The sequence below is a fragment of the Nestor notabilis genome, unplaced genomic scaffold (assembly GCF_000696875.1).
Source record: "Nestor notabilis isolate BGI_N333 unplaced genomic scaffold, ASM69687v1 scaffold1296, whole genome shotgun sequence".
Taxonomy (NCBI): Eukaryota; Metazoa; Chordata; class Aves; order Psittaciformes; family Psittacidae; genus Nestor; species Nestor notabilis.
Genome location: NW_009932384.1, coordinates 17,811 through 30,728, shown reverse-complemented (window position 1 = coordinate 30,728; position 12,918 = coordinate 17,811). Strand labels below are relative to the sequence as shown.

The 12,918-nt window shown below is 36.1% G+C and overlaps 1 protein-coding gene across 1 annotated transcript in view; it reads right to left on the bottom strand.

The window, feature by feature from the left end:
• HSD17B4 (hydroxysteroid (17-beta) dehydrogenase 4) overlaps positions 1 to 12,918 on the bottom strand; it is a 59,367-nt gene that overhangs the window by 30,642 nt on the left and 15,807 nt on the right. Inside the window, exons 12-17 of the mRNA XM_010016361.1 lie at positions 10,400 to 10,506; positions 9,609 to 9,842; positions 9,129 to 9,180; positions 7,886 to 7,957; positions 6,294 to 6,397; positions 2,516 to 2,581 (exon numbers count right to left, since the gene is read on the bottom strand). Of these exons, the coding sequence (XP_010014663.1) occupies positions 2,516 to 2,581; positions 6,294 to 6,397; positions 7,886 to 7,957; positions 9,129 to 9,180; positions 9,609 to 9,842; positions 10,400 to 10,506 (635 nt within the window). The remainder of the gene's footprint in view (positions 1 to 2,515; positions 2,582 to 6,293; positions 6,398 to 7,885; positions 7,958 to 9,128; positions 9,181 to 9,608; positions 9,843 to 10,399; positions 10,507 to 12,918) is intronic.

Below are 12,918 nucleotides of genomic sequence, written 5' to 3'. Positions count from 1 at the left end.
CAGCAGGATGCACATTTTAAGCCTTAAAGCCTTTTTAAAAGGTCAGATACTTCTAAATTTTTCTTAACCATTTTTCATCTTTAAGCAGCTTACACCATGACACTGCAACTCATTCATAAGCCCTGGTTAGTGCTCAAAAAACTTCTCAGGAATGGGCACAGATTTGAAAGGGATAAACATTTATTATGCTATCTGATATTCATCTTTGATACTGCTAACCAAAAGGATTAGTTTGTTCTGTCAATGGTCACTGACATAACACAATCATTTTTCATAAAACTGTAGGTGGCTGTACCCTCTATTCTGCTAAAGACACGATTAAGGGCAAAAATGGTTATTAGCCCTCTGTTCCCAGTATCCTCTTCACTAAGCAGCGCTTCCTCCTGTCTGAAAACACATAGAACACATTCTTTGTCTTGGAAAAAAACTTAACCCTGTGTAGTTGAGTTAGAAGTAAATATAGCTTTCAAGATAACCACAGTCATTGACTTCAGTGAAAGACAGGAGTCATCACTAAACATTTTTTAAAATATGCATGATGCATATCATAGGCATAACCTATATAGCCTACCAGGAAGGTCAGGACATGATTATGCTATGACAAGTTACAGGGGAAAACGCTAATTAAGAAGAGCAGTTTAACCACATAACTGTGGTAACATAAAAACTGAGTGGGAAATGTCACAACTCTCATTGGAAATTAATATAGTTCACGTTAACTCAAATGCCATCTGCAAATTGATTCTTTCAGTCTGTCTCATACTCTATACTAATTCAATAGCTGAATGGCAACAGTCATTTCTGCCAGCACCTTTCTGATTTAAACTCTAAAGGAAAAAAAAATAAAAATCAGAAACTTTGATGTAATTTCTGTGCCAGCTTCCATTTTTGAAAAGAATTTTATGCAGTTATGTGTCATTCCACAGACACACAAATGTAAAATCTTGGTAACATTTCCCCAAGCTGTCCTTCACATGAAAGTCTGTATTCCTGCCCTTAAAGTTACCAAGTTCTACACATTCCCCCTCCTGTACACAGGCATCATCACATAAGCACAGATGTTACTGAATAATTTGGCAGATAGGCCTTCTCGTGATTGCCAGAGTCCGCTGGCTGTGGCTCTTGCAAGATCTAATTGGAGAAGAATTCTCTTTATATATTTACCTGTCAGAGTAGATCTTAAAAACTGTGGTGGCTACTGTGTCACTTCTTTTATTTCCAAAAAATCAATTTTTGCAGCAGCAAAGTTTCCCAACTTCTGCATTATACAGCTACTACCATCTTCTTTTGTCTCATGAACTTAGTGTTTTATATACGTTAACAATTCTAGACATGAGAGTTTAAGGCTTAGAAGCTAAGATTACTGTATGAACAAGGGGATCAAAAATGGCATCTGAAAATTGATGGATCTGGAATCAATTCTGATATAATCACACAGAGGAGAATCTTAACTAGGTTTCCAACATTCAAAGTAAATTAATAGGCCATTATGGTTGCTGTATCTTATATAATAAAGAACCAGCTGCTACAGTGTACCTTCCTCTACATTTAACTACTCGCAGGAACAAAGTACTCTTTCAACGTTCCCTGCTCCTTGCTCAACTTGCCAATTTTCAGCGAAGCCTATTCAGAAGACTTAGACACCTGTACCTCCTAGACCTACACTGTGAATTTCAGGATTCAGCAAGTACATCAGTGATAGAAACAAAAATGCTGATCTGGGGTCTCTTTCCTGGTTTAAGTGGGTAGGGCTAACTTGGACTTCAAGCATGTAAATTAGCTGGATAAGTTTAATTACTCCATATATAATCAGAGGCTAAGCAACCATCACAGTTCCTGCACTTCAGCTGAAGCTCAACATTTTAACTGCATCTCCAAAAGCTACAGCCTCCAGCCATAACTAAGCTGCTTTTGATAATATTGCAGAGTGTCTTAATACTGGTAGCTTCAGACTTTCCTGACTTATTTGTCCGATACCTGCATATGTTTACCTTCTGAGGAGGTTTTATGTATTTCCTTGGGGTTTTGCCTGTAATATCTGTGAACTAGTGGGACTGTGGACAGATGGACAGACACCTGTCAGTATTTCAGGTTTCCCTGACTACTACTACTACAGAAATTTACCTTTTTCAAAACTGTGAATTTTAAGCACTTTTTTTATTTCTTTGGTTTGCTTGCACCATTTGATATAAATTTCATAGATTTCAAACCTCTTTTCTTAATCACAATAGAATACAAATGAACATTTCCTCCTTCTGTGTGTAATTGTAATCAACAACTATAAAATTGCATCACCCTTATGAAAAGAATGTTTTAGATAGTGCATTGAACACACTGTAATAACTCAATACATAAACATACACACACACATATATAGATATACACACCAAATATACATAAATACATAAATGAATACCTGAGGTATATAATAAAATTTTAACTATTAGTGAACATCATGTAAGACTCTTTTCTCAAAAAAAAAATATTTCCATACCAAGACCATACAAAACTTTACCTGATCAGCTGTTGTTTCATCAAAAATTACAGCATCAGGGGGTCTCTTGGGAGGGTTCACTGTTACCTAAAGCAAAAGTAGTAGTAGTATTATTTCACTGCAAAAATCTTTTATCCATACCCACACCAGAATATGTCAGGTATGTATAAGAAGACACAGCACTTAAAAAGCTGTTAAAGTTCCTCCTACCTTTTCTACATTTACAGAAAATTAGAAAAAGATATTTATGCCTGGAGAAGTCTTTCATCAAGGTTAGCTTTACAAAGATTAGCCATATTTTATGCCAAGATCTGGCTAACAGTTACATGTTGTAGCTGATTAATCAAACTAATTTGGAATAAAAGTAATCAAACTACATTTATGTATTCATAAAAGCTTAAGCAAGAATTATTCACTCAGAAAAAACAGTTGTCTCATAGAACATTAGTGTTTTGGAATACAAACATTAAAATAAAACTTTTAAAATAATACTTTACAAAGTGCAATAGAGCACAAAATTATTTACTACCTCACTCATGGACTACATCACTTTTGGCCTTTAAGAGCTTCCCGTTCTTTTTCTGTTTTGCACATTTTTTCTTTTGGTTTGGGTTCAGTTTTGGTGGGGTTTTTTTTGTTTGGGGTTTTTTTTTTGAGGGGGAGGGGTTGTTCAGGGGTGGGTTTTTTTGGCCATTACATGCTACATATTAAGCCCCACATTATTGTAAAAAAGACATTCCTTGTGCCATCCACAGCTTCATCGTTCAGTTTTGAAGATACAAACATTACCACCTGATTGACAGAGAACATCCTAGCTCATTAAAATCTATTTAAGTAGCTGAAATCTTTTTCCCCTCTCCTTCCTGGGTTTTCAAAACAAGCAAACAAACAAAAAGGCTAAAGAAAGAGCTGGCATAAGCTCTAAAACAGAAGGGAGAAACTTGACTCTCACCTGTAATAATTCTACTTAATTTTAGTTTGCATAAGCATTTTACCAAAGAGACGTCAAAAGAAACCTAGTGCTGTGTAATTTCACATCTAATAACAGCAAAAGCTCATTCTTGTTTATTAATAGCAGGGAAAAGCCACCCCTTGAGCAGAAGATTTGGTAACATAACTTCTACTTTTGTCACTTGAGAACCACAATGGACATACAGGTTAATCAGTTTCGTAACTACCTACCATGCTTTAAAAACAAGAACAGCTTGACAGTCTATTTCCAGTTGATTAACAGAAATTCAAGCTGACCTACTGAGCCATCCAGATGTTAGAATTAATGAATAATTAAGGAGACTCTTCTGCCAGTAATGCATGAAAACCCCAATCAAGAGGGGAGACATGACTTACACAACGTGTTGCTCACCATAGAGCTCAATTTGGAAATTTTTTCTTAGTTTGCAGATATAATGTGTCAAGTGCAAAAAGTCACGTTAAAAAATATGTCTGATTAGCTAGGGGTTTCTCTGTGGCACAGAAGGATGTGAAAGTCTTATGATTGGGAAGGTCTGTGAAGGTGAAGCAGGAAAATCTATTGTTTAAAACTGGCCTCTGGCATGCAAAGGCCTCCATTAAATTTGCTATCACTGTAGATGTCTGTCTTAATTGATTACATTTTGTTTTCTTCTATCACAGGCAGAACTGCTGCCTGAAACAGGTATTTGTCATATTTTAAAATGGAAAATTACTGACATAGTATTCTCATACTTCACTAAATATAGGGAAGAAGTTGCAATTGACTAAAGCGGAGTGTTTGACTAAAAAGTGCCAAAGCACTACAATGGACTCACTGATGCTACCGCTTTAGATTAGCAACATTTCCTGTGAACCATTGGTTTGGGTTATTTTACATGCACTATTATAAAATCAGACTACAGAAGAATTAAGGGTTCTGGCAAAGAACTTTATACACTGTCTCAAATAATAATGTGTGATATTTTTATACTGCACAGAGGCTTTTCCCATTTCTCTTTGAAGCAGAATGCATTTCAAGATTTGATCTGTAAAGTTACATATGGGAAAACTTTTATGTAACTGATATAGATTTAAGTAAAAAAACTTCTAAGTGTACATCCAAAAACCCCACAAAAATTCCACAGAACATTACCTACAGTATTAGACATACGCTACTTCACGTATCTCGACATATACACTATATGTTTATGTGACACTGTTGTTTGCTACCTCTTCCCAAAAATGCAGGAGTTCCACTTCACTGGAAGTAAGAAGCCATAATGTTCCTCCTCTTTTCCTCTTTATGCTTTCCAAACCGCTTTCTTGCAAACACATAGATTTATAAAGAGCTACACCTAGAGATCTCTTCTAGAAATTGCAAGTTCAAACCTAACATCACACATTTGAGTACTTCTCAGCTTTTTACTAAAGGAAAAACCTGCAACATTAACATATTATTATAGTTATTAGTGCAAATTTAACACATGAAAAACAAGTTACTAAACATAAACATACACATAATTATCACTAGTATCAGTTTATTTTTAAATATAAAAACAGCCCCCCGATTCCTTACACACAAGCAAAGAAAATGTCTGAGGTGGAGCAGCAAAACACACTATAATGCTAAACTGATGACACACATACTTCCAACTGAAAATGTAAGCATTGAGACAGAAATTGAAATGTGATCATGTCCAAAGAGCTGAGACAGGTTTAAATCATAACTCTGCTGAGTCTAGTTGGCACCATTCAACAACTCAGTAGTATGCCCCTACATAACGCACCTAAAATCTCAACTTGTCACTCTTCTTGCTGCCATGCTCAAACAAGAGCAGCCAAAAAATCTGCTCCTCAAGCTACACATAACAGAGTTAAAGCTCCCCAAATCTACTTGAGAAAAACAAGACTTACAAATAAAAGCCAATTCTCTGTTCTTGTTCTGATCTAAAAGGTCTCTAAAAATGTTTCACACCAAAAGTAGATTGAGGGACTAAAATCTTTCGAAGAAATCAGGAACTTTGCTCATGTGCATATTAATGGAGAGCATGACTTGGAGTAACTAATAAAAATCAAAACACGAGAAGTTTCATTTGTTTGCAAAGCTTTTATCTGGGTTTCATAAAAGCAAGAGTCAATAAAACTCGTGCCACAGCATCTCCCATCTGACCTACAGAAGTAGGATTTTAATGAATTTGGCACACCTCAAAGTACATTAAACAGATTTTACCACTTCTATGGAATTAGTTGGGTCAGATTACAGTCTGCTGCACTGATGGCTTCAAAAGACCCTTCTAAAGGATCTAATACAAATCCTCTAGGGGAGCATTCTGGCCACATCATCATTCATTTTATATGAATTTCAATTTTATTTTAGCTTCAGACATCATTTTCTAATTCCAAGTCTACAGAATTTAGATTCTAAACATTTTCCAGAGACTCTCCTTTTCTGTCTTCCATTAGGATATTCCCTATCTGCAATTTCAAATATTTGAATGTAGGAATATCTCATCAGCTGTATGTTTAGCAATTCATTTTTCTCCCTAACTGTCAAAACAAAGCCAGTGGTTTCCCAGGCTCTTAACAGTATCTTTTCACTCGGGGTCTTCAGTGAACAGAAGAATTTAAATTCTATTTGAGTTTGTAGAGCCACACTGCTCAAATGCCAGCTGATCCTTGTTGATATAACAAGTATTTTTCCTAATGCTGACAGAAGTTTTTGTGTGTTTGTGGGGATTTTCTGTTTTTTTGTGGGGTTTTTTTTTTGGTTGGTTGGTTTTTTTGGGTTTTGTTCTTGTTTTTCTGAAGGGGTTGTTTTTTTCTTTTATGTGAATATGCATGAATTTACCTTGGCCTTTTCTGATGTTCGTTTTCCACCAAATCCTCCAGCTCCAACGAAAAACACAGAGAACTGATTATAACATACTAGGTCCTTTCCACAATAGGTATTCACTGAAAGACAACAAAAGAAAGAGGTTATATATTACCTTCCATTTCCTTTTTCATATAGCTAGCATGTGTTGGGACAACAGAAAAGTTCAGCTTCAAACATGACAATGCTTATTTTAACAACTGAAGGGACAATGCTCACACTTTCATGTCTCCCAGCTGCAAGTCACTTCCTGACTAGTGACAATTAATGATCTGTTTCAAATAACATTATCATGAATTTTATCTATATGAAAGCATCAAAATTAAAAAATGAACTATCAAAATGTTGGTGACATTCAAGGTGCTAAAAATACTTAACAATAGAGTGCTGAAATTAGTATTTCAGCACCTCACACTGCATTAGCAATTTGATCAAATATAATAGAACTGTGCTGTAAAGTACAATGTATCAGAAGCTTATTAGGAAACCCTAGTGTGTAAGGCACATAACCAATTCATACAAAACATGGTATTACTAGTCACATGCATGAAAAAAGCTTCAGACCAAGCTTCAGCTTATGTCACCCGTTCCTTCTCTTGAAGAAGTTAAACTTCTTGCACTAAATTAAGGTTCAGCTGTAATTTGTAGTTCATGTCTATTCCACTCCCTTACACCTTGACTGAAATTTACAGTATTGTTAATAATGTTCATTTCCATCTTGGGAAGAAATTTAAAACCACTAAGATTTTGCTCACAAAAAGAACTTTTGTGTGTTGCAGAAACAGACAGGCTTAATGTTATCCCAGTATGGAAGCAAAACACAGCTAGGGGAAACACAGAGACAGTGAAGATCTTTTTGAAATTTCATCTGCACACTGAAGGAATAAATGCTTAACAGCATTTATAGATTCACTGCCTATTAACCTACTCTTGCAGACTAATTTCCCCAGGGACCCTAAAGGATATCAAAATTATGAAAATGACACTGTACCAACTTCTGGAGATAATCTGATCTCTTACCTTAGATACAAGAGGAAGGAAATGGGGGGCTGCTTTGTTTTGTTTAGAAAAAAATAATGTAGGCTCAAAAAAAGAATGCAGGACATGCTCTTAAAGATGGCTGCTTTGCAGATCAGACTAAACAACACAGACTTTATGACTTACTAGCCTTTGTAAAACCACCCCACAAAACACACAAACACATGCATGCACAATCCCTTGCTGAAGGGTGGTACAACCTAAAAGGACTGCCTTCACATAGGACTAAGTATTATTATTGAAGAACTTTGTTCAGTTTCCATAGTGCACTACTCTGCCTACACAGGAAAAAAACAAACTTCCTCTGAATTTTTTCCAAGTATTCTTATTTCAGTACATTACCTGCCCACGAACAATTACATTATACATTTACACAGCTATTGCTAATTAGCTAACTTCTCAGCTCTCGTTGAGATTTAATAAGCTAACAGTCTTTACTGTAGAAACGCTGGCAGTTATTGGTACAGCTAGTTAAAAACTGAGCCTGTCAAATTTTAATGCACCCCGTCCAAAAATTATAAATGTCTTACCATCTATAAGCAAGACTGCTCCTGATCCTTTGTCAAGAATATCAGCAATGGTTGAAACTGAAGTTAGTTGCCCTGTAAGAAAAGAAGAACATCTACATGTAAGGTTTTCCTTTGCTAATTAAGTCCACATATCACTTATTAACAATAATAATAATTATAATAATAATAGTCATAGTATTTGTGATCATAATGTTTATAATTAAAGTGCCTGAGAATCTTCGCAAATACTGGTTTGCAGACGTAAGGAATTTTATTTATTTTAAGTTTGAGGAGAGGGGGTTAATAGAATCATGCTATAATTTATGTATTTAGAGCTAAACACAAGTCACATTTCAGACTCAAATACTTCTAACTTCAAATTTAGCTCAACTCACTTAAGGATTGTCCACAGATTTCAAGAGGGATGAGTCAACTACAGGCCTATAGGTTTATAGTTTGTCTCTAAAGAGGTTATTGCTCTAGAGGGGCATGTAAGCACATATGTTTACATAAGCAGCCTAAGGAATGGAAAAAATAGAAAGCTTTATGAAGTCATGGCAATCTGTTACTAATTATCAGACCTTTGTGAAGTTAATACAACTTTCACACATCTTTATGTTTCTACAAGAAATTCTGTCATTTTTCTGCGGCTTTTCTCCCTCCTATGGTCTGGAAAAGTTAATTTTTAAAAACTACTAATGAAGAAAATCAGACACATGCATACATATCCTGTATGCCTCTAACGAGCACCTCTCAAGTGTTTTAAACTCAGAAAAAGAGCTTGCTACTGACATAACTAATTATCTTGAGAATTTTGACAGATCATCTCATTGAGATATCCATTCCTCCTTTACATACATAATCTTATCTGCTTATAGGCACACAGATGCAACCAATGTTGAAGAATTTTTAGGTAAACATCCCAAAAGTTCTATGATGCTACCTTACAGAAAGAATTAAAGTTTTGCTAGTTAGTATCAAATTATATAAGTAATACACCAGCAATTAGTGTATTTCTTTATTATATCAAAGATTAGGTATGATTTTACTAAGTATTATATAGAAAAGCAACACCTGATCCCAAGAATGGAGTTTTAGAATTCCCTCAGTAACGCACCAGGTTGCCTCCCTTCTCCCCCACCCTTTGTAAAAACAAAGTGCAAAAAATCCAGTTGGAAACGTAGCTTCCCTATTATCATTTATAATGTGGCTAGAGAAACTTTTGTCATACTGGAAACTAAATCAGCAACACAAAAGGACTGACCTGAGGTTGGTAATGGTTTATACAGTTCCAGATATTGCTCACCATGCAGCATCTATGTAAAAAATGCAGTGCTATAACAACAAATCATTACAGTCTATTGCTTTATCCATTGCAGTTGCAAGGAAATACAGTTATTTTAGAAAGTGTTCAAAGCAAATAAATAAAAAATGCAAGTTGTTTTGTTTTTCCAATTTCCCCCCCAAAAGAAAGTATTTTCAAAGAAAGTTTTAAACTTTCATGGTTGAATAAAAGCATAGTAAACACAAATTAAAATTTAACAAAAAATTGATCACTCATCTTAGGAAGACACAGGCTATAAAAGTTAGGAAATTAATATTTCCTTAGGATGCAAGAATACAAAACACTGAATTTTTCTAATCGACAATAAAGGCAATTTACTAATATTACAAACACAGTAATTAAAATCACCTTACAGTTATCTAAAACACAAACAAAGCTGGATACTTAACTCTTCCATACCTTAGCAAGATCAATATTTAGTCCTGGAAGAGAAGGGATACCATCAAACATTGAAGTCTGAGCAGGAATTACTCCAAAGCTAGGTAAACAGCAGAAATCTTCATTTCCTTCAAAGAGAAATTTTAGATGATCTGGATCCTTAGTTGACATTCCCACACCAAGGGCATACAGAATGGGCTCTAAGTGAGTATATTTATACACGTTGGTAGCCAATTCCCGGCCAACAATGCTTGTCTGGAAATTAAAAGTCAGGATAAAATAAAATTTCATAATAGTTAATACTGCACTTGCATTCTTTCTATAATTCTCATACAAAACAAAATCCATATTTGAGCATTTTCTTTATAGGAACATGTAAACAAAATATGACTAATAAATGCATCATAAAATACTAATGTATTTGTTGCAGTACAAGCAAACCTAATGTAATTCATTATATCTTGCTGCAAGCAATTTACTTCAAGAATAAGTAGTATAACTTCACACATCTCCACTCCCGGCAATGCTTAAGAATTTTTCTAAAACACTAACCCTAACCAAAAAGGGTTACAGAACTTACAAATACTTGCATTCTACATTATTCAGTCTATTCAGTCTTAAGTTTTCCCATCATCATTAAGAAAAATGAAGAGTGGAGTCTGGAAATGTTTCTTACTCTGCTTCCTCACTCAGCTTAAAACTGACCTTTCTTTCTGTAGACAACAAGCCAGAATAGAAAGCTGATCAGCAACATAACTCTGTTCAAGACTTTCACCTAACTCTGAATGCATCTGGTAGACAGAGCTACTTACTGTGTCAACAGATGAAGAGACCAGCGATCCAGAGCTTGTTGAATTCATAGTAACATTCCCTTGAGACTCTATCTGACTAAGAGCATCACTCAGTACACTTATGGACTCTAGAGAAAGGAATTGAAAATAAATTACTTACAAATAGCCTTAAATGAGACACTCCAGTTAAACACACAACAAACATGGCAGCAAATGAGATATAGTCTGGTACTTCAATAAATATACATCTGCAAATTGAGGATAGTTCCGCATTTTATAGGCATCAAGAGTTGATGATGAGTGATCTCCACACAGGTTCCGTCAGTTCTGCACCCAGGAGTCAACCATGACACGTAAATATTTCAAGTGCCTGAAACACAGCTAGTGCTGTACACCACCATCCAAGCCAAGAAGAATATGTCAGAAAATACTTCTATTCCCCTGAAGCAGTGTTAAGGAGAAGACAGTAAGCATTATGTTACAACTGTCTCAGAAATAAACATCTGAAAATTAGTACTGCTTTTCTCATCGGAAAATAATTTGCAAAACAAGTAACAGGTCTCACCTCCTCATGGTTACCTTCTTTCCCAAGACACATAAACAAACAAACAAATGAATAGAAAAATAAATAAATAGGCAAGTCTGAAGCTTGAATAATGCCAAGATTACAAACAAGATGCATGGCAGAGATACAGAACTCAGCTTTGGTAAAAGCAGGCCATCAGGAACAGCTTCCTCCTTGCAGCTCAGTAAGGCTAAAATCAACATTAAACATTTGCATGTCAGAAACAGTCAAACAGAAACTAGTGACTCAGAGCTAAACACAGTACTCCAGACAGGGTCTCATGACAGCAGAGGGGAAGAATCACCTCCTTCAACCTGCTGGTCAGCCTCCTTTTGATGCAGCCTAGGACATGGTTGGCTTTCTGGGCTGCAGGCGCACACCGCTGGCTCGTGTCCAACTTTACATCAACCAGTACTCTCAAGTCCTTCTCCACAGGGTTGCTCTCAATCACCTCATTCCCCCCACCTGGTATCGACACTGGGGGTTGCCCTAACCCATGTGCAGGATCTTGCACTTGGCCTTGTTGAACCTCACAGGTTCACACAGGTCTAATTCTCAAACTTGTCCAGGACCCTCTGAAAGGCATCCCATCCCTTAGATGTGTCAACTGCTCCACATATGTTGGTGTCACCTGCAAAATTTCTGAGGGTGTGCCCAATCCCACTATGTCCTTGATGAAGATACTAAACAACACTAGTCCCTGTATGGACCCCTAAGGGACACCAGTCATCACTGATCTCTACCCTAGACACTGAGCCATTGACCACTACTGTCTGGATGTGACCATCCACAACCAACTCTTCTTCCACCAGACAGTATAGCCATCAAATCTATCTCTCTCCAATTTAGAAAGAAGGATGTTGTGGGAGACCATGTGAAAGGCCTTACAAAAGTACAGAGAGATGACATTCGTAGCTCTTCCCTTGTCCACTGATCCAGTCACTCCATCACAGAAGGCCTGCAGGTTGGTCAGACAGGACATGCCCTCGGTGAAGCCATGCTGCCTGTGTCAAATCACCTCCCTGCCCTCCATGTACCTTAACATGTCTTCTAGGAGGATCTGTTCCATGACCTTCCCAGGCACAGACGTGAGGCCTACAGGCTAGTAGTTTCCAGGGTCCTCCTTTCTACCTTATTTAAAACACAGGATGCATTCCTGTTCACCCTTAACGTTTTTTTGGTTTTGTTGTTTGTTTTGGTTTTTTTTAAAACTGGCCTACTGTTACATTTGTAATCAGTAACAGTTGATTGACTTGCATCAAATCAAAATAATTTAATAACACTTTTACTGATGTTCAAAGCATATGTATGAATCGAAAGCTGTCTTCAAGGACTCCTGTCCTTTACCTTTTTACTTTTTTGTATCTATGACAGACACCAACCACATGAAATACGCCAATGGCTATAGGCCCAAATTTCTTGAGAGGTATCAGTGGAAAGTATGTTACACTTTATGTTTTCAGGTGGTTTTCACGTTTTAATATCAAAGTTATTTTAAGATGTTGCCCCTTCAGATTGCCTGAAAAGCTTAAGCAAGCTACCAGAAAAATCACTGAATTTAGGCAGCAAAATTTTTTTTTTTTAGTTTTATCTTTTCTTAATAAAAAAGCAAAAATGTTAACTTTTCTCCCCCTGCCCTAAAATCAGTATGTTACAGGACTTTTCCAGTTAAGAACCCCAGTGCTAACATATTCCTTTCCTCTTTCAACTTCCTAAGGCCTAAATTACCACAAAGCATCTTTGAAAAAGAAAAAAAAAAAAAAAAAAAAAAGAATTGTCTGAAATCTGTTGTCAGATTTTTCTGGTATTAAAATGACATCATGTAGTGAATGCACAAGTAATCTTTAGGTAGTTAACAGGATTATAGCTGAAACTGTATAGGAGTACAGAAGGACTGCAAAAACTTCTCAAAGTATATTAAGTACTAAGCTTTTAAAGCTTAGGGAATAAGAACATTCAGACACTTGGGGAATTA